This window comes from Schistocerca cancellata, chromosome 1, assembly GCF_023864275.1.
Source record: "Schistocerca cancellata isolate TAMUIC-IGC-003103 chromosome 1, iqSchCanc2.1, whole genome shotgun sequence".
NCBI classification, from domain to species: Eukaryota; Metazoa; Arthropoda; class Insecta; order Orthoptera; family Acrididae; genus Schistocerca; species Schistocerca cancellata.
In genome coordinates, this window is record NC_064626.1 from 860,036,102 (window position 1) to 860,057,316 (window position 21,215).

Here is a 21,215-nt window from a genome sequence, read left to right on the forward strand (position 1 = left end):
AGTGGGAAAGAGATGAAAAAGTAACAAATACTGGAAGGTAGTAGACATTCATTGAGATATAAAAAGAGTGAGGGAGACTGCTACAGTGTAAGAGAAAGATAGGGACACAGTAAAGTGGAAAACAGTTGACATGACAGAACAGTCCAAGAAAAAAGTGAAGGAGACTGTGCCAGTGAGAGAGAAATAAAGAGAAGGAGAAAGTAGGAGTGGGTGACAGACAGTGATAATGAGAGACAAAGTTTATGACAACAACAGTGAGGAAGAGAGAGGTACTGACATGAGAAGAGAGAGCAGCAGTGGGAAGGAATAAATAGGATAGTAGCAGTAAAAGAGAACAAGTGGAAGACAGTACAGTGAGTGAAGACTGTAGTAGTAGGACAGACTGAAGGAGATTGTGGCTGTGAGACAGGAGATTGTGACAGATAGAGAGACACAAAGAGGTAAAGATGATGAGTTGGGCTGAATGAGTGACTGAGAATGGGCAAATGGCAGTGGATAGGTATGAGTACCTTGCAGCGATGTAATGGTGAATATGAGCGAGTTACTTGTGGGAATGAGATGCAAGCTGCAAGTTAAAAAGAGCATGAATATGTTCAAGTGCCAATTTTTTTTGAAAGTTTTTAAAGGAGCTGAGGAAGGTCTAATGAGGCAGCTGGTACTCCACTTTTCAGTCATAGTTTTTTAAACAGTAGCATATTCACATTTTTGTGTACTGATAGAAGCATTTTTTTTGCTGGTAGGACAGCATAACTGTATTTCACATGATGCCTCACAGACATACTTGTATAATTCTAGAAGCAAATTTACCTGCTTACATATGTCAATAGCACAAAAATATGCACTATCACTAATTCTACTATTTTAAACAGTCACTTAAACTGTTTTTGGCCTAATGCAGGCTTTAATACTGCATGCAAGTAATTGTTCTTGGTAAACAAACAAATGTCTGTGCAATGTGATGTATAAATGTCCATGTACTACTGTAACTGTATCAATTGAGTTGTTGTATATTACTTGTTCACTGGTTGTATAATATGTAATCAACAGGAGCAAATAAATAAATAAACAAAACACTCACTAAATTGAAGAAATAGTTATCAATTTTACTACTAGTTTAGCCATTTTTCTAGGCTGGAGACATGACTAAAATCTTTTATTCACATTTTAACACTTTTTTAACATATCATAGTTACAATCAGGTTACAACAGTGATTCTTAATACTGCTTTTGGTACCAAAAACTGTGTTTTCATTTAATGTCAGAAGTTAGATCTAATGTGTCACAAAATCACTTAGTCCAGCTCTACAATAAGAATCTACTAAATTGGTTCAAAATGTCCATTTGTCACTACTATTCAATTACATGTGACTAATTGGAGAGGTAGTAAAAATGCAAGGCATTTATTAAATGAGTGATTACAATACATACTGAAATAAAACAGTGAGGCACAGAAACAGGTAGAAACTGCATTGTAATGACAAATCATTAAGAGACTCACCAGACAAGTAAGAATTTTTCTTTGCTTTTATTTTTCATGATTAAACACTTTTTTCCTTACAACATCTTTCTTTAAACCCAAACCCAGTTGTTTCACCCATCTAACAGTGAAGTGAAGCACTTTAGACTCTTACAAATTTGACACATTTTCACTATTTCACACTGATTTGAAAGCAGTATTTTCAAAGTAATAACTCAAAGCAGGGTGCTGCTCTTGATACTAGTTCAAGCAACATTCCATTTTTCCTCCCACGCTGACAGATCAACAGCAGGAATATGTCTACAATCTACTAACGAATTCCTGAAACATGCGAAAACAAAAATAAATTATTGTTATTGCATTTATTCTGTGAATAATTTCTAGTATGTGTAATACAATGAAACAGTGTGTGGGGGGGAGGGGGGGAGGAGGACCTTCCTCAGAACACCAACCTTTCAGAAGAAGGAAGAACAGCCATACGCAATCTCAAAACAAATCATGGCCTAATCTTCCTACCTGTAGACAAAGGTTCCACCACTGTTGTTATGAATCGCTGCGACTACCTGGCAGAAGGCCTCTGCCAATTGACTGACTCCTCAGCCTACAAACTTTGCCAGAAGTCCAATACAAACTCCAATCCCTGCTTAAAACCTTAGGCCCTTCCCAGAACATCTCCCCTGAATCCATTTCTCTCCTCACACCTATGACACCCTGCACACCTACCTTCTACATGCTCCCCAAAATCCACAAAGCCAATATGCCTGGGTGTCCTGATGTGGCTGGTTATTGTGCCCCCACTGAAAGAATTTTGGCAGTCATTGACCAACACCTTCAACCAATTGCCCAAAATCTAGCCTCCCACATCAAAGACACCAGTCAATCCTTCACCAACTCTCCACCTTTACCTCCTGGATTCCTGCTTGTCGCTGTTGACACCACCTCCCTATACACCAACATCCCTCATGCCCATGGTCTTATTGCTATTGAACACTACCTTTCTCAACGTCCTTCAGACTCCAAACCTACTACCTCATTCCTCATACATCTCACTGACTTTGTCCTAACCCACAACTACTTCTCATATGAAGGGAAGGTACATAAACAAATCAGCAACACATCCACTGGCACCCACATGGCACCCTCCTATGCCAACCTTTTTATGGGTCATCTAGAGGAGACCTTCCTAGCCTCCCAAAACACCAAACCCCTAGTCTGGTTTAGGTTCATTGATGATATCTTCATGGTGTGTACCAGCGCCAAGACACCCTGTCTTCATTCCTTCACTTCCTCAACACCTTCTCTCCCATCTGCTTCATGTGGTCCTCCTCAACGCAGCATGCCACCTTCCTAGATGTCAACCTCCTCCTCTGTGGCAGCTCCATCCACACCTCTGTCCACATTAAACCCACCAACCACCAACAGTCCCTGCACTTTTACGAATGTCATCCATTTCACACAAAAAATTCCCTCCCACATAGCTTGGCTACTTCAGGATGGTTTATCTGCTGTGACAAAAACTCCTTGCTCAGTATGCTGAGGGTCTCAATAAGGCCTTCACAGACAGGTGATAGCCCCCAGACATAGTACACAAACAGATCTCCCATGCTATTTCCCCTCACAACCCGAATTCTCCGTCCGCCGCTCGTGGTCTCGCGGTAGCGTTCTCGCTTCCCGAGCACGGGGTCCCGGGTTCGATTCCCGGCGGGGTCAGGGATTTTCACCTGCCTCGAGATGACTGGGTGTTTGTGTTGTCCTCACCATTTCATCATCATCCAGGAAAGTGGCGCAATTGGACTGAGCAAAGATTGGGTACTTGTACGGGCGCTGATAACCACGCTGTTGAGCGCCCCGCAAACCAAACATCATCATCATCAACCCGAATTCTCCAACAACCCCCAAAAACCAGCTACAAAGGAGAGCCTCTTTTGTCACCCAGTACCACCCCAGACTGGAACAACTGAACAACATCCTTTGCCAGGGCTTTGATTATCTATCATCATGCCTGAAATGAGGTACATCCTACCCGAGATACTTCCCACTCCTCCTAAAGTTGTGTTCCATCACCCACTCAATCTCCACAACATCTTAGTCCATCCCTATGCCACTCCCAATCTTAACCCCTTACCACAAGGATAATATCCCTGTGGAAGTCCCAGGTGTGAAACCTGCCCAATGCACCCCCCCCCCCCCCCCCCCCCAGCACTTTCTATTCCAGTCCTGTCACAAGTTTATCCTTTGCCATCAGGGACTGGGCCACTTGTGGAAGCAGCCACATCATTCACCAGCTCTGCTGCAATCATTGCACAGCTTTTTATATTAGTATGACTATGAACCAGCTGTCCACCAGGATGAACGGCCACCACTAAACTGAGACCAAGAGCAAAGTAGAATACTCTGTGGCACAACATGCAGCTGAATACAGCACATTTGATTTCAGTGGTTGCTTCATTCCCTGAGCCATCTGGATCCTTCCCTCCAACACCAGGATTTCAGAACTGCACAGACGGGAGTTATCCTTACAACACATTCTCCGCACCAGTAATTATCCCGGCCTTAACCTACAGTAACATACTATTCCCGCACCCTCCAACGAACAGTTCCAACCCCTCTGTCCTGTCATCTCCTGCCCATGCTCGTCTCCCACCCTGTTTATTTGCAGCCCTCTGCCAATGCATCCACCCATCTTTCCTCACTCCCTCCTTCTTTGTTCTTTTTTTTTCCACCTCCCTGCCCCAGAACCTCCTGATGCTCCACCTGTTGGCAACCTAGACCCTGTGCTCACCCTCACCCTCACCCTTCTGATTGCTGTTTGCATCCCTCGTGATGTTGCATTCCAGACCCAAATGCTGGACTTGACTGGTGTGTGTGTGTGTGTGTGTGTGTGTGTGTGTGTGTGTGTGTGTGTTTTGTGTATGTGTGTGTGCGTGTCTTTATTGAGGAAGGCTGTGCCTGTCTGCAACTTGATGTCACTTCTTTATGGTAAGTATCTGTCTTTCCTACATTGTTGTTTGTAAGGCAAATTCTCTTGTTTGTAGGAACTGACAGAATATGAAAAGCATCATACAAACATTTCAGAACACCAATATGATTGTCAACTTTGGGGATATAAAAGTCGGACATTATTTTCCATATTTTCATACAATAATGTCTGCAGGAAAATATTGTGGGGTAACTCCTCACTGAGACAAAAATAATTCAATGAGGGCATGTTTTTAAGCAGCTGGGAATATTAACCACAGATGCGCACTACATTTAATTCTCACCAATCCATCTGAGTTTGAGAGTAACAGAAATACTGACCAGTGAAACACCATAAGGGAAAACTGATCTGTGTTAGCTTCTATTGTATCTAACTTTGACACAAGGAGGGACAAAATATGCAGCTACTAAACAGATTGACAATCTTTCATTAAGCTATCATTCATCATCCAACTGGGGACTAATCATATGTGGTGTGCCACAAGTTTCCATCATATGGCTCGTACTTTTTCTTGTGTATACTAATGATCTTTCATCAATAACATTATTGTATGCAATGTTTGTTTGGTTTGCAGATGATAAAAAACAATGCAACAAATAACAGATCAAGTACAGTTTTAGAAAGATTGGTTATTGAAATTTTTGGACATTAATTAATGGCTTTTGTCATTGCTTGTCATTAAACTTTGAAAAGATACATTATATTCAGTCCAGGACTCATAATAGATTGCCTCCCCATATAGGTCTAAAATATAATGACAGTCATACGGAAAAGTTTCACAGAATAAAATTCTTGGGATTACAACTTGATAATAAATTCAATTGGGGACAGATAACACCAGCCTGCTGATGCACTTTAACAAATTGATATTTACAATGTTGAGTTGCAGACAGGCACAACAAAAAGACTGCTAAACAACTGAGCCTTTGGCCAAAAATCCTTCTTCACAAAACACCACACACACACACACACACACACACACACACACACACACACACACACACACACACACACACATTGACAGAAGCACAACTCACACAGACATGACTGCCAAGGCCTCAGTGGCCAGAGACAGTGGTTTCACTAAAAACTTTAACATTTTGTAATACTTTGCTACACACAGACATGAACAAAGGGTGCTACTAACTTGTTATTCATGTACACCAGTCCAGCTGCTGAATTTGATTTGGAGTTGATGACTTTCCTTAGAGCACATTTATACTTTGACATTAAACATGATTTGCTCCCCAGACTGCTGAGAAATTGTTTTATATGTTTATGAATGCAGAACAACTGAATACAGTGGCTTTGTGCTTCAGATGCTAGATTATTATTCAGTATTCGTGTTCTGTTCGACATTTTAAATACAGGTTTTTCAGAATTGCATTTCAACTGAATGGCAGGATGGTTCTTTCTAGTACACTGCACCCAATTTCCATCCCCATTCTCAGCTCATAATATTATACACTGCTATCTGTATAGTGGTGGTTCATTGAACCCTCTGCCAAGCACTTAATTGTGAATAGCAGAGTAATCGCGTAGATGTAAATGTAGATATTGTAGTTGACACATGGCTAACTCCAACCATTATTCATTTTAACGTGGGACACAATTTCACTCTTTGCTGTAAAATACCATAATTTCTTCATTACTGTTCATGTTTCAGTAACAAATTAATTATCTTCTGTACCATGTATATGACATATACTGGTTTGTCAGTGAAGTCCTAGAGTTGAGAGCACTGGTGTCTTGAATGGTGCTGCCTCTTTTATGCATTTTCCACAACAATTAAATAGAGCTTCATCTTCCATAAGTATTGGTAGGTATATGATACAAATGCACCTCAACATATGTGCCCACCAAACTGTAGACACAGGAATTGAAAGTAATATTCATAACATAAATTAGACACTAAAGACAAATATTTCCTCACTTAAGTACAAATGCAGTTTGTGACCAAAAACTTGCTCACGCATCATAAAGTAAATGTCTGAATATGGGATTTTGTTTAGTGTTAGGAAGCAAGTGTACTTTGGGTATCAGTGACATTCTTTACTGAAATGTTGCATTTCTGGAATCTGTATTGGGCTTCCCTGTCTATATTTTTGGCAGTTGGTTTTCTGTATGTACCATCACATTATTAAACAGTTCAAATGTATGTAACATTAGTGGTCTATTATGTATCACAATTGGGCTCTGAAAATGAAGTCTTCATTGCTTTGTCTTGTTACATAATTAGATTCCAGTTTCATCTAGAGGTGCCAAATTTTCCTGTATTCACCTTTCCTCCAATGTATAGTTGTCTCGTGTATTTCATTATTACTTTATACCAGTGAGCATGGAAATGTCTACATAAAAGTAGGTGGCAGTTTTATGTTTTTTTTATTACTAACTATCCAAGGATAGGCAAGGGTACATAATCATGAGCGCATCTTACATTAACCAATTGCATCCAGTGGCACAGACATCAGTTCCTAACAAAGCAATCATTCTGCAAGGCCCCCTTCATTTCTAGTTCCACAATGGTTTAGTAAAGATACAGAGTACCTCAAAAATTTCTTCTGATCCATACAATTGCTCATCTTTCATATTACTGAATGATTGGCTGTAAGGCTCAGTTACATAGCAGAAAATTATATTCATAGCATCCTTATTCAGTGCTGACATAAGTGCTTCAACTGAATGATCAAAGATCTCTAACTCTCTTGGGAAATATTTCATGAAATGTAGCATAAATGACAACTACTTAGTAAATCACAATTTTATTATGGCCGAAGAGTCTAGTACTATACTGGTCACAGTTGTTTAGCCATCTTCATTAATTTTTCATTTCTTTCCTATGACAAGTAAGGTAATTTTTACATCACATGAGCTGGTGGAGAGCTGTACAATAAAGTGAAAAAAAAATCAAGTTCTAGTCAACATTTCAGGTTGTGGTGTCAGCATTTATTTATTTATTTTTGAGTTTCATGGTTCCTTGATGTGAATGTATCCCTAGGATGTAGAACATGTCAGATTCATACAGTAATAATCATATGTAAATGACCATGTGGCTTACCATCTAAATCATATGAAAAAGATACATGAGGTTCAAGTGTTCAAATAGCAACACAGATTACAGTAGCCACAACGGTTCCAGAAACAAATTATAAGGCTTACTTTCTAATTCATATAAAAAGCCTTCTGTTAATAATTGGTATACCAGTCCTACACAGTCATTTCTTATAGGAATGCTTAAAATTAAACACAGTTCACTAATTATTACACATTGTCAAAAAATTCCTGTAAAGAACAGAAAGAACTATTCAAAAGATAAAGTTGTAGCTTTTTTAAAAAATTTAGTCTTATCCCCAAAGATTGATTAAATGTGAACTGGAAGTTAATTGCATACTTTTGAGTGTGAATAATGTACTCCTTTCTACACCACAGTGAGATATTTTTATATCTTTGTGAAGATCATGTTTACTTATGATGATCATGGTATTCATTGTTTGTTCTGTAAATTGTATGATTGTTATTCATGCAACACATTAGTGAAAAAATGTACTGGAATGACATAGTGAGGATCCCCAGCTGTTTGAATCAATTTCTACAAGACCATCTAGGGTCTAATCTACCCATAATTCTAATGACTCTCTTCTGTGCAATAAAGACTTTATAAAAACTTTATTTGCTCATGACTGGTTTCCCCAGAACATGATACCATATGTCATAAGTGAATGTACATATATGACATATGCAGTTTCTATTTTTCCCAAGCTGCAGATGAAACTGAGAGAAAGACAAATGTTGCCAAAGTCAGTCTTTTACATAGGTCAATTATGCGAACTGACCAGTTTAGATTATTGTTAATAAGTAATCCCAGGAATCTGGAAGACTCAACCCTCAATATTTCTTTGTCACCACATGTTATTTCAATACTTTCCATTTTTTGTTTGCTGTTTGAAACTGAATGAATTGTCTTGTTAACATTGAGGGACAGACAATTTGAAGTGAACCAGTCTATAACTTCTTTGAATATAGTTGTCAGAGTTCTCTAGACTGCAGGTTGGCACTTTGTCAGTCATAATGGTTGTGTCTGCTGTAAATAGGGAGAAGTGTGCTTTTGTTTCATGCACCATGGCAAATCATTGGTAAAGATTGGAAAAGTAAGAGACCAAGCACCAAGCCTACTGACTTCTGCTTTCTGTCATCTAGATATGACTCAAGCCACATCCCTACTTTACCATATAAGCCACACTGCTCAGCCTTCATAAGCTGAATTTTGTGATCTAAATCAAATGATTTAGCTGGTGACACTTTATTGTGTATGGATACGAGAAGTTGGTTGACAAATGAGAAACTGTGTGATCAGTTGGAATACCCTTTTGGAATCCAAACTGACTTTTATTAATGATGTTATGTTTATTAACACGGTCCACAATTCTCTTGACCATAAGTTTCTCTAGGATTTTAGAAGGAATTGTTAGCAATGAAACTGGCCAATAGTTGGGAAACTCTTTGCTTTATCACCTTTTTTGAACAGTGGTTTGACAATTACTCAGTGTCCAGGAAAGGAGTATTATGTAAATAAAGATTGTTTGACTATAGAGATTGTCCACAGTAATGCCATCATTATGGACATACTCTGGAATTCTGCATTACTGTGGACAAATACCTGAAATGATGGGATTGTTGTCATTAAGCACAGCACATTATCTTGATTCACATTTAATAAAGGAAAACTGAACACCACCGTCAATATCAAAGAAGTTTTTAGCTCAAGATACTGGCTCACTATCAGACAACTCCATGTGTCACTTTTCAAAGGAAAATGCCTGATTGCATTTGGCAAGGAATATACATGGCTTCCTTAAAGAACAGTATATACCAATGCTTCTCTGTCCCCTGCACTTATCTAACATGTCTCCCATCCAAACATATGCAATAACGTTGGTTGGAAACTTAATTTGTTACAGTTCACACCCATTACAGTGATACTAGACACATGCTCTTCTGTGAATGTAGTGTCCACAGATTTCTATAAAAGAATTTGTAAACAAATGTGAGTATTGACTTTACCAATAATCAACTGTAGAATCCTTGTGAGTTGCTGGAGACATATCTAAAAATGTGAAAGCACAGACTCACCTCAATGTTATTGAACATCTGATCGTGAATCATGAACTCTTTATTAACAATGTCACATAGGTACCAACATGGGCTTAATGCTACCTTTGACTTCTCAGACCAACTCTTCTACTGCAATGATTACTGCTTAATTTTAGAATTGTAATTGTGGCACAACCTTTGAAAGAAAGTTTGGGTTGTAGTAACACAACTGTTTCAGATCCCTGAAGACATCCATGTCATGGTGATACTGGGCATTTTGAAGCAGTCATGGCACAAACTTCATGGCAAGTTAATTCTTCTCAGTGAATAAGTTCACATGTACAATAACTTACTCTCAAAACCCTCATTTTGTAAACATTTTCTGATGTGATGCCAGGGTTGTCACCATCAGTCAAAATTTGCATATTTTTGAAACACTTATGCCAGTTGCAAATCTATATGTGACCTAAGTCATTGTCTCTAAGCTTGCATCAACATTTGCTACATTTAGGCACCAGTTTCCTCAAGCAAGCTGAAAACAATACTTTCTACACCCAAAATGTTCTTTAAGTTCAGCCATCACAAAACAGAAACCCACAAAAACATGACAATGGAAATATGTTCAACAACTAACCAAATCACTGATCTCTCAGTTGCTTACCATACTGATTCAAGAAGGATGTATGAGTAGACACTAATTTTATTTTGGTGTACTCATAACCATTTGTGCAAAAAATGCAAATTTCAGGGTATGTGGATATCGACAGTTCTTTTCAGCACTGTAGAAGCAACATTTCAGTCTTTCAGTTTCTGTACATAGTACATAAATAGCATAAACTATAAACTGTCAGAGAGAAAAGTAATCTGTAGTAGTATGTAATCTGTTTGTACATACCTCTTAGATATCTGCAAAAATGCTCGTTTTTGAATCTTTTGAACACCTGTATGGTCACACATAAGCCTGGCAATGCTAGCTTTCTTAATTTCATTGATTTGTCCTGAAATATAGTCAGTGAATTAATAAAGGCTACAAGTATGTAAAGTCATATATACAATCAAGTAGACACTACAGACCCATATCAATTACAACCGTTCTGCCTAAAACAGTAGAAACAACCATTAAGGACAGAATGATAAAGTTTTAACAGCTCAAGACTGAACCAAGGCAAGCCTTGTCTCAAAGTTTGCCACATAATTGTGCATCACAGCCAATTAGACTGTAGGAGTTCTAGCTCTGCAACTGGATGTGGCACCATGTTACACCCCAGTGACTTGCTTCACACTTTTTTCCACTCTTCTACCATAAAAATAGCATTTTCTGTTTTTCAACTGATATATTTGGCCTATAGATTAAGTATAGATGAACACATCTACATGGCCATAAAACAGACTGTGGAATTAGCAGGTTTTCAGAGGTCTTCTTTGTTCACATACAAATGGTAATGGTAAGCTACTGTTGTTTTCCACTGCGTAGTAAGATTAGGGGACATTCCTTGAGGGAGTTGACGACAATTGATGGGCATGTAAACTGTTCTAGGTTTGTACTATGCTAGTAATCAGTGTGTCAGGGAGTTGAACCGGTCCCTTTCTACAGCTTGATAAGGACTGTACTATAATGTGAAAGAGATATGATTGGAGCCATTATCTTGGCACTATTCTGTAATGGTTCACACTTATCTTGACTACAGAATAGGGAAGAAACTGTCACTGCACCAGGGAATCAGCTTAATTTCCCATAAATAGTGTGAGAACCAAAAAGACCTTAAATATAAAAATAGAGGTTGCTCAAGTAACAGTACATCCCATCACAGTCAGTGATGTTGAATATGTAGTATAGTGGAATTGCAGACAACCATTGCTAGAAATTCATGAGAATTCTGAAATAAATAAAAAACCTGTATCCAGATTCCAGGAGGGACAAGGTTCCCCTCTTGCTGCCCCACACCCTTTTTGCAGATGTCTGTAGTTTGCAAATGTCTGTAGTTTGCAAATGTCTGTAGTTTGCAAATGTCTGTAGTTTGCAAATGTCAGTAGTTTGCAAATTTCAGTAGTTTGCAAATGTCTGTAGTTTGCAAATGTCTGTAATTTGCAAATGCCTGTAGTTTGCAAATGTCAGTAGTTTGCAAATGTTAGTAGTTTGCAAATGTCAGTAGTTTGCAAATTTCAGTAGTTTGCAAATGTCTGTAGTTTGCAAATGCCCGTAGTTTTCAAATGTCTGTAGTTTGCAAATGTCTGTAGTTTGCAAATGTCTGTAGTTTGCAGATGTCTATAGTTTAGATCTCTACTATTTATCTTGTACGTATATAAACTAGTTTTCAGTAGAGCATCAGGACAGTAAAACTCACTGTGGTAGGTGTCTAGAGCAGTGGCTGTATAGTCTGCTCCTAGACAACAAAGTGAACCCGAAGAATATGTAGGACAGTACATTTCAGGAATCTTACTGGGGTTAAGCAGTAGGATCAGGTTGCTTGCAAGCAGCATTTGCAGCAAGAAAGGTCAGAACCTTCACAGTGTCTAATTCAAGTGTCTGCTAATTAATGTTTATCAGCATCTCAGTGACACTCTCTCTTGCGTCAAACAACTTGTGACCATTCACACTGCCCCTCTTTCTATATGTTCAGTATCTCCTGCTAGTACTATAAGCTATGTGTCCAACAAACTTGAGCAGTATTCTAGGATGAATCACACAAATCTTTACTAAGCAATCTCTATCATCGATTCCTTGCTTTTTCCCAGTATCCTTTCAATGAATGAAGTCTTACCTACAAATATTGCTTTATAAATTGCTGCACCCACAAACTTGTATAAATTGGATGATACCAGTTGAATCTATTTATTACAAAAAGGTGATAACCCCTCAAAGATTTAAAATGCTAATTTTGTTGCTTTTGTTTTATTGAGACATAGGTGGATTGATAGCAATGAAAATGGGACATCATCATTACCTTGGCACTTCGAGAGATGAGATTGAAATCTGCATTTTATTCCAACAGGGGACACCTACAGGAATTGCCATGTTTGCAAAATACATGTGGCAGGTCTGGTATCATGCTGAACCAGTTGGTGATTTTTGCTGTAAGCTTTGAGTAACTATTCCACAGCAGTGTTGAGATGAGCAGCTCAGATTTTGAAGTTCCAAAGAATGATGAAAAAACAGACCAATAAAAGAAAGGTAAGGCAGAATACTTTTTAATATACTATACTATTATACATTTCACTGAGGTATCTCAAGGAATGTTTACACATAAAAGACGAGTTTGTAAGTTTTACACTACAGTGGAAAAAGTAGCTCAAATCTGAAAAGACAGAATGACTGTTTGGGTCTGTCATTTGATTATATGCAAAACATGCCACTTCCTGCCTGATAGTGTAAGAAATTTTTATCTTGGGCAGTTGGGGTTTTTAATTTTGAGATACACCTCATAAAATAGATTAAGGTATGTTTTATTGTTCATGAGGGCCAAGGTAAGAAAGTTCCTAATGAAGTCACACCATTCTATACCATTATCTTGAGAACTTGCGATGAAGCAAGCTAGAATCTCTTTACTTCCTCTGTCTTGTTTAGGCATCTGCCTCCTTAAATTCATTTTATTTTCATTTTTGCCTAATTACCATTAACATGTATGAGTATAATTTGCATTTCAATAAAGAAAAAGTTTGGCCCTCAGTCTTAAGGAATACAGCAACAGATCTAATTTTGTGCTTAGTTTTGTGTATGTTATCAATTTCCTAATTTATTTTGACCATTCCTAGCTAATACTTTTGTTACAGGGTCAAATCAGTAATTGTTTCATGGCTTAGATTGTATTGTTCACTTACAAACAAGTATATATTCTGTACTAATTATAAACATTTCAAAGAACTACTAGGATTCTTAAAGTATTTATTTGGCTCTTTTTGAAAACATATTAGCAAAGCCAGCCCTTAATTAATTCCAAAATAATTACCAGGTTTGTCAAAAGTATTGTTCGTATAACTAAATCTATTAATTAATGATATAAATAAAATAGAAAGAAACACTCCACATGGGAAAATATATTAAAAACAAAGATTCCATGACTTACCAAACTGGAAAGCACTGGTAGATAGGCACAATAAAAAAACACAGAAACACACACACAAAATTTCGAGCTTTCGCAACCCCCGGTTGCTTCGTCAGGAAAGAGGGAAGGAGAGGGAAAGATGAAAGGATGTGGGTTTTAAGGGAGAGGGTAAGGAGTCATTCCAATCCCGGGAGTGGAAAGACTTACCTTAGGGGGAAAAAAGGACAGATATACACTCGCACACACACACATATCCATCCACACATATACATACACAAGCAGACATATTTAAAGGCAAAGAGTTTGGGCAGAGATGTCAGTCGAGGTGGAAGTGCAGAGGCAAGGATGTTGTTGAATGACAGGTGAGGTATGAGTGGTGGCAACTTGAAATTAGCGGAGATTGAGGCCTGGTGGATAACGGGAAGAGAGGATATATTGAAGGGCAAGTTCCCACCTCCGGAGTTCGGATAGGGTGGTGTTAGTGGGAAGTATCCAGATAACCCAGACGGTGTAACACTGTGCCAAGATGTGCTAGCTGTGCACCAAGGCATGTTTAGCCACAGGGTGATCCTCATTACCAACAAACACTGTCTGCCTGTGTCCATTCATGCGAATGGACAGTTTGTTGCTGGTCATTCCCACATAGAAAGCGTCACAGTGTAGGCAGGTCAGTTGGTAAATCACGTGGGTGCTTTCACACGTGGCTCTGCCTTTGATCGTGTACACCTTCCGGGTTACAGGACTGGAGTAGGTGGTGGTGGGAGGGTGCATGGGACAGGTTTTACACCGGGGGCGGTTACAAGGGTAGGAGCCAGAGGGTAGGGAAGGTGGTTTGGGGATTTCATAGGGATGAACCAAGAGGTTACGAAGGTTAGGTGGACGGTGGAAAGACACTCTTGGTGGAGTGGGGAGGATTTCATGAAGGATGGATCTCATTTCGGGGCAGGATTTGAGGAAGTCGTATCCCTGCTGGAGAGCCACATTCAGAGTCTGATCCAGTCCCGGGAAGTATCCTGTCACAAGTGGGGCACTTTTGGGGCTCTTCTGTGAGAGGTTCTGGGTTTGAGGGGATGAGGAAGTGCCTCTGGTTATTTGCTTCTGTACCAGGTCGGGAGTGTAGTTGCGGGATGCGAAAGCTGTTTTCAGGTTGTTGGTGTAATGGTTCAGGGATTCAGGACTGGAGCAGATTCGTTTGCCAGGAAGGCCTAGGCTGTAGGGAAGGGACCGTTTGATATGGAATGGGTGGCAGCTGTCATAATGGAGGTACAGTTAGCAACTGGCTCCTACCCTTGTAACCACCCCCAGTGTAAAACCTGTCCCATGCACCCTCCCACCACCACCTACTCCAGTCCTGTAACCTGGAAGGTGTACACGATCAAAGGCAGAGCCACGTGTGAAAGCACCTACGTGATTTACCAACTGACCTGCCTACACTGTGACGCTTTCTATGTGGGAATGACCAGCAACAAACTGTCCATTCGCATGAATGGACACAGGCAGACAGTGTTTGTTGGTAATGAGGATCACCCTGTGGCTAAACATGGCTTGGTGCATGGCCAGCACATCTTGGCACAGTTTTAAACAGTCCGGGTTATCTGGATACTTTCCACTAACACTAACCTATCCGAACTCCGGAGATGGGAACTTGCCCTTCAATATATCCTCTCTTCCCGTTATCCACCAGGCCTCAATCTCCACTAATTTCAAGTTGCCGCCACTCATACCTCACCTGTCATTCAACAACATCTTTGCCTCTGCACTTCCACCTCGACTGACATCTCTGCCCAAACTCTTTGCCTTTAAATATGTCTGCTTGTGTATGTATACGTGTGGATGGATATGTGTGTGTGTGCAAGGGTATACCTGTCCTTTTTTCCCCCTAAGGTAAGTCTTTCCGCTCCCGGGATTGGAATGACTCCTTACCCTCTCCCTTAAAACCCACATCCTTTCATCTTTCCCTCTCCTTCCCTCTTTCCTGATGAAGCAACTGGGGGTTGCAAAAGCTCGAAATTTTGTGTGTGTGTTTCTGTGTTTTTTTATTGTGCCTATCTACCAGCACTTTCCCATTTGGTAAGTCATGGAATCTTTGTTTTTAATATAAATCTATTAATTTCATTATTTAAATGAAAAATGCGGCCTAACCCTTGTGGTAGAATGTACTATTAAAAAGAAGGAATTTATTGATGTGTTCATTTAATTGAATGAGTTGTGTTTTAATTGTAATTTCTGTAACTTAAACATTGAACAATGTATAGTTTCAGTGCCTATTATTGTGAGGATATATAAAGGACCAATTTTTGGTCCTGAGACAGACAATCCATGGCCTATTTTCAGAGGGGAATTGTGTACTAGTTAAACTTACAACAATGCATCAACTTAACAGTGAAATAAGTGTAACACAAATAGGCCGTGTGTTAGATCAAGTAATGACAACATCTGTTCAATTTATTTGCGAAATAGTGTCACATGTACATTATTATTCTGCAAGAACTGTGAACTGTGTGGTTAGCAAACTATTGCAGCAGAATGCTGATGTTTGCCTGCAACCTCTTAATGAGGCTTATCGACATTTACCAATAGTCTAGTGTGCATATAATTATGTAACATTGGGTGGTTGTGAACAGTGAAAGTAAAGAACTTTGAAACACAATTGTGCAACTGTTGGCTACATAGTAGTCAATGTTCAACTTCCACCCCGCCCCCTCCCCCACCTCCTTTTTTTTCAGCCAGTATAACAATGCAGTATGTCGACACCGAGGACTATCAACGAAGAAATAAAGAAGGCGAATGTCACAAACTCATAAGAGAGCATTGCTTGTTTGCCAATGCATGTGGGGCCCAAAACTGCAATGATATAATTACAAGAATGTTATTGATCATAACAAACAGTGGCAGATCTGACAACCACCATTAATTCCCCATTAGGGGTCTTGGTAACTACCATCTGACTGTGACTTTAGCATCACAAAAAGCAAGTTGTGAATGTGTGATGGACTGCATTTTGCAGATCAGTATTTGTCATGTAACACTGAATCCAGCCACCTTGGTCTCTTTAAAGTTTATGCAGCAAAAAGAAGTTAAATAGGGGATTTTAAATTGTGGTGGATCCCTTTACACAAAAGGTCATCATATCAGCTGAAACAATGGAAGTGGTACTAGAAAACAGAACAAAGTACCACTTGCTCTCCAGTGGTTTCTGTATGATGAGAACATTTTAGAAAAAGGGCAAGTAAGAAACTTCCTGGCAGATTAAAACTATGTGCCGGACCGAGACTCGAACTCAGGACCTTTGCCTTTTGCAGGCAAGTGCTCTACCATCTGAGTTACTCAAGCACAACTCACGCGCTGTCCTCACAGCTTTTCTTCTGCCAGTATCTCGTCTCTCACCTTCCAAACTTTACAGAAGCTCTCCTGCGAAGCTTGCAGAATTAGCACTCCTGGAAGAAAGGATATTGCGGAGACATGGTTTTCTAGATGTACTCCATTAATCCTATCTAGTAAGGATCCCACACAGTGCGGCAGTACTCTATAAAAGAGGACGGACAAGCCTAGTCTCTTTAGCACACCTGTTACATTATCTAAGTCTCTTTCCAATAAAATGCAGTCTTTGGTTTGCCTTCCACACAACATATTCTATGTGTTCTTTCCAATTTCAATTGTTCATAATTGTAATTCCTATGCATTTAGTTGAATTGATACCCTTTGGCTTTGACTGATTCATTGTGAAACCGAAATTTAATGGATTCCTTTTTGCACTCTTGTGGATGACCTCACACTGTCTGGTATTTAGGATAAATTGCCAGTTTTTGCACCATACAGATGATGATGAGGTCCCACACTCCGAGGAGCATAGGGAACGATGCAGGAGACGCACACCGCCGACTAGGCAAGGTCCTAGCAGAGGTGGTTTGCCATTGCCTTCCTCTGACCGTAATGGGGATGAATGATGATGATGAAGATGACAACAACACCCAGTCGTCTCAAGGCAGGGAAAATCTCTGACCCCACCGGGAATCGAACCCGGGACCCCATGCACAGGAAGCAAGAATGCTACTGCAAGACCACGAGCTGCGGACACCATACAGATATGTTTTCTAAATAATTCTGCAATTTGTTTTGATCTTATGATGACTTTACTAGATGATCAACAACAGCCATCATTTGCAAACAGCCTAAGACAGTGCTCAGATTATCTCCTAAATCATTTATATAGATAAGGAACAGCAAAAGACCTATAACACTATTGAGGAATACCAGAAATCACTTCTGGTTTGCTCAATGACTTTCCATCAATTACTATGAACTGTGACTGTTCTGACAGGAAACCACAAATCGAGTCACATAATTGGGACGATATTCCATAAGCATGCCATTTCACTACAAGCTGCTTGTGTGGTACAGTGTCAAAAGCTTTCTGGAAATCTAGAAATATGGAATCAATTTGGAATCCCTTGTCAATAGCATTCAACACTTCATGAGTATAAAGAACTATTTGTGTTTCACAAGAACAATGTTTTCTACATCTGTGTTGACTGTGTGTCAATATACCATTCTCTTCAGGGTAATTCATAATGTTCAAACAAAATATGTGTTCCAAAATCCTGCTGCATATTTACGTTTATGATGTGGGCTGTAATTTACTGGACTACTCGTATTGTCTTTCTTGAATATTGGTGTAACCTGTGCAACTTTCCGCTCTTTGGGTACGGGTCTTTAGTTGAGCGAGCAGATGTATATGATTGTTAAGTATGGATCTATTGCATCAGCATGCTCTGTAAGGAATCTAATTAGTATACAGTCTATATCAGAAGACTCGCTTTTATGAAGTGATTTAGGTTGCTTCATTACTCCAAGGATATCTACTTTTAAGTTACTCATGTTGGACCTGTTCATGATTTGAATTCTGGAATATTTACTTTGTCTCATTTGGTGAAGGAATTTCAGGAGGCTGTGTTTAGTACTCTGCTTTTCAGCACTGTCGTTGATAGTATTTCTATTGCTATCACGTGTCTTGTCACTATCATACTTTTCATACAACCAGAATCTCTTCGGATTTTCTGCTAGGTTTTGAGACAAAGTTTCATTGTGGAAACTATTCTAAGCATCTCACACTGATGTCCACACTAAATTTTGAGCTTCTGTAAAAGATCACCAAACATGGAGATTTTGCATTCATTTGTATTTGGCATGCCTTTTTGTTGTTTCTGCAACAGTGTTCTGATCTGTTTTGTATGCCAAGGAGGATCATCTCCATCATTTGTTGATTTATTTGGCCTTAATCTCTCTCTTACTTACCTTCAGTAAAGGGATACTCCTGTTTCCTATTGAGGTAGAAAAATCTGTCAGACTTCTGCGATAAGAGGAACTGATTAACCATAAGACACAGAAATGTTGGACCCATCAATGTTCCAGGGATATTATTTTCTAAGGCTCCTCCAACTATGGGATCAATATCATCAACATGTTTATAAACTTTTTTCATTTTTAGAATTGCCTGGAAAAGAAATAACAATTGTTTGATCAGAATTTTAATGATAAAAAACTAATATACTAAGCCACAAGTGAGAGAAAATGTTAATATTTGTTTATTACAGTAATAAAACATAGATATTAGCCTTTGAAAACAATATTAACCAGTAGTGGAGAAGTAACAGAGAATTGACAATGTAAACTGAAGAGTACGGGCACATGCATATATGATAGTTGATACAGTTCATGTAGATATCAGGACAAAATGTACATTTATCCAATGAACTGCACAGGATCACCCCAGAAAGCAGATAAATACAGGATGACTTAGAGTGCTGGGAAGTAAGAGTCATACTGTTCATTACACGGAACAACAAAAATTTACAGGATATCTGCCACAACAGTTGAAATGAAAATATAAACAAGGTGACTAATGAAAGTCATAACTGGAACAGATGCCTGCAGTAATCCACATACTTTGTAGTATTTTTTTGCACACACTGTAATATTGACCTCTTATTAGGTTGGCTTATATAGTCTACTGATAGGAAATTAGTAACGCATTACACACAGGTTATGTATGAAAAGGACATAAATCATAGTCCCACTGTAATACTTATGCAGTCTAAAACATGAAGAGCAGGAAGGGATAATCACATGTGTCTTTGGACAGAATTCTGCTTCAATTTAACTTGTGTCTTTAATAGTTTCAAGTCAGCTTTTTTTAAACATCAAAGTAAACCAAAGATATTTTTTAATCATTATAAATTATCAAAAAGGTGCTTAAAAATAACAGGTCTGTGTAGTAAACGAGGATGAAAATAGTTACTCAGAATAAACATAAGCAGGTATACATACCTTCTTCTAGTGGTGGAGGGAAGGAGATAGCTAGAGAAGAAGAAGGGAAGAGAGAGAGAGAGTCAGAGAGGGAGAGGTAGAGAGAGAGAGAGAGAGTCAGAGAGGGAGAGGTAGAGAGAGAGAGAGAGAGAGAGAGAGAGAGAGAGAGAGAGAGAGAGAGAGAGAGAAAGAAAGAGGGGTGGGGAGAGGGGGAGGTTATTTAGGGCCACACAGCTTTATTAACAGTAAACTTCTAGAACTCCCAGGTGTTTGCCAAGGTCATGTCATAAGTTCTGTAGGATATTTCAGTAAACAGATTTGTTACCATCTTCATGTGGTTGCTGATGGCTGCTGCTCCATTCAGGTTAGTGTCCAATAAACATTGGATTTTAACTCCTCCATGATTCTACTCTCATTGCTGTCCATGCAGCCACTGTGGTGGGTGGTGGTGGTGTTGGTGTTGGTAGTGTCATGGTCATGGGGATGGTGACACTCAACTGTGAACTGAAGTCCTCATTCTCCACACACAGAGTGTGGACCTTACTGTACCAGAACACTTTGTTTCTCCTTGGCTCGGCTCTGTGCAATTAATAAGGTCACTGAACTTAGGGTCCAAGGAGGTCTAATAGCAGCCTACAACTGAGTCAGGCATGGAACCCTGCACTGACAGCAACAGGACTGGAGCATTGGGCTGGGTAACAGCCAACATATACAGGATTCCAACCTGAGCAGAGTATCAGTCATCAGGAACCACCTGAAGTTGGCAACAAGCCTGTTTGCCAAAATATCATGGATGTGACCTCGGCAGACACCCGAGAATTCTAAAACTAAAAAAGACACTAGAAAAACATTACATCACGTTCACTGAATTCTGGTTATAACTTAATTCAGTATTATGAGAAATGTGCAATAATGAGATATAGGCATCACTTACTGGATAAGGGGTAGTATCAATGAGATCACCAAAGTCATTTGCTCTTGTAAGCCCACATTTCTTACGCAGATCATTGTATGGAGGCACACCATGGTCTCTAGCTCTTTGTATATCAATGCCAGGAAGGCTCATTCCAAAGGTGGTCCTATTTGGTCGGAATAGCTCATCAGCTATCTGTAACATTGTTGCACAAACATGAGAGGTGATATGGTAATGTTCACTACTTTGACATTTTACACTTATTATGAAATATTTGTGTTAACAGCAGATTCTCATGACAAAATTTCCTAAGGATACTAGCTATTTCCTTTACCATTTGTAATCCATATATCATATTTAAGACTCCTGTCTGCTTTTGGCGGTGACATCTTCCTTCACATAAAT

At 39.2% G+C, this 21,215-nt stretch overlaps 1 protein-coding gene across 1 annotated transcript; it reads right to left on the reverse strand.

Moving 5' to 3' along the window:
- Nucleotides 1-1,253: 1,253 nt before the first annotated feature.
- LOC126162467 (peroxidase-like) lies at nucleotides 1,254-20,996 on the reverse strand. The gene is made up of 4 exons (XM_049919003.1): nucleotides 20,832-20,996; nucleotides 18,887-19,085; nucleotides 10,444-10,546; nucleotides 1,254-1,798 (listed from the first exon to the last, which is right to left on the reverse strand). Exons 1-4 carry the CDS (start codon nucleotides 20,961-20,963, stop codon nucleotides 1,723-1,725), a joined length of 510 nt encoding a protein of 169 aa, XP_049774960.1. The 5' UTR covers nucleotides 20,964-20,996; the 3' UTR covers nucleotides 1,254-1,722.
- Between the last annotated feature and the right edge of the window lie 219 nt (nucleotides 20,997-21,215).

Excerpts from the sequence above, each read along its gene's own strand:
- LOC126162467 (XM_049919003.1), bottom strand. The coding sequence starts at position 20,963 with ATGAGCCTTCCTGGCATTGATATACAAAGAGCTAGAGACCATGGTGTG. Across the intron at positions 10,547-18,886 it reads GGAGTATCCCTTTACTGAAG|GACAAATCAATGAAATTAAG; the intron begins GTAAGTAAGAGA and ends ACTATATTTCAG. Across the intron at positions 1,799-10,443 it reads TTTTTGCAGATATCTAAGAG|GAATTCGTTAGTAGATTGTA; the intron begins GTATGTACAAAC and ends CGCATGTTTCAG.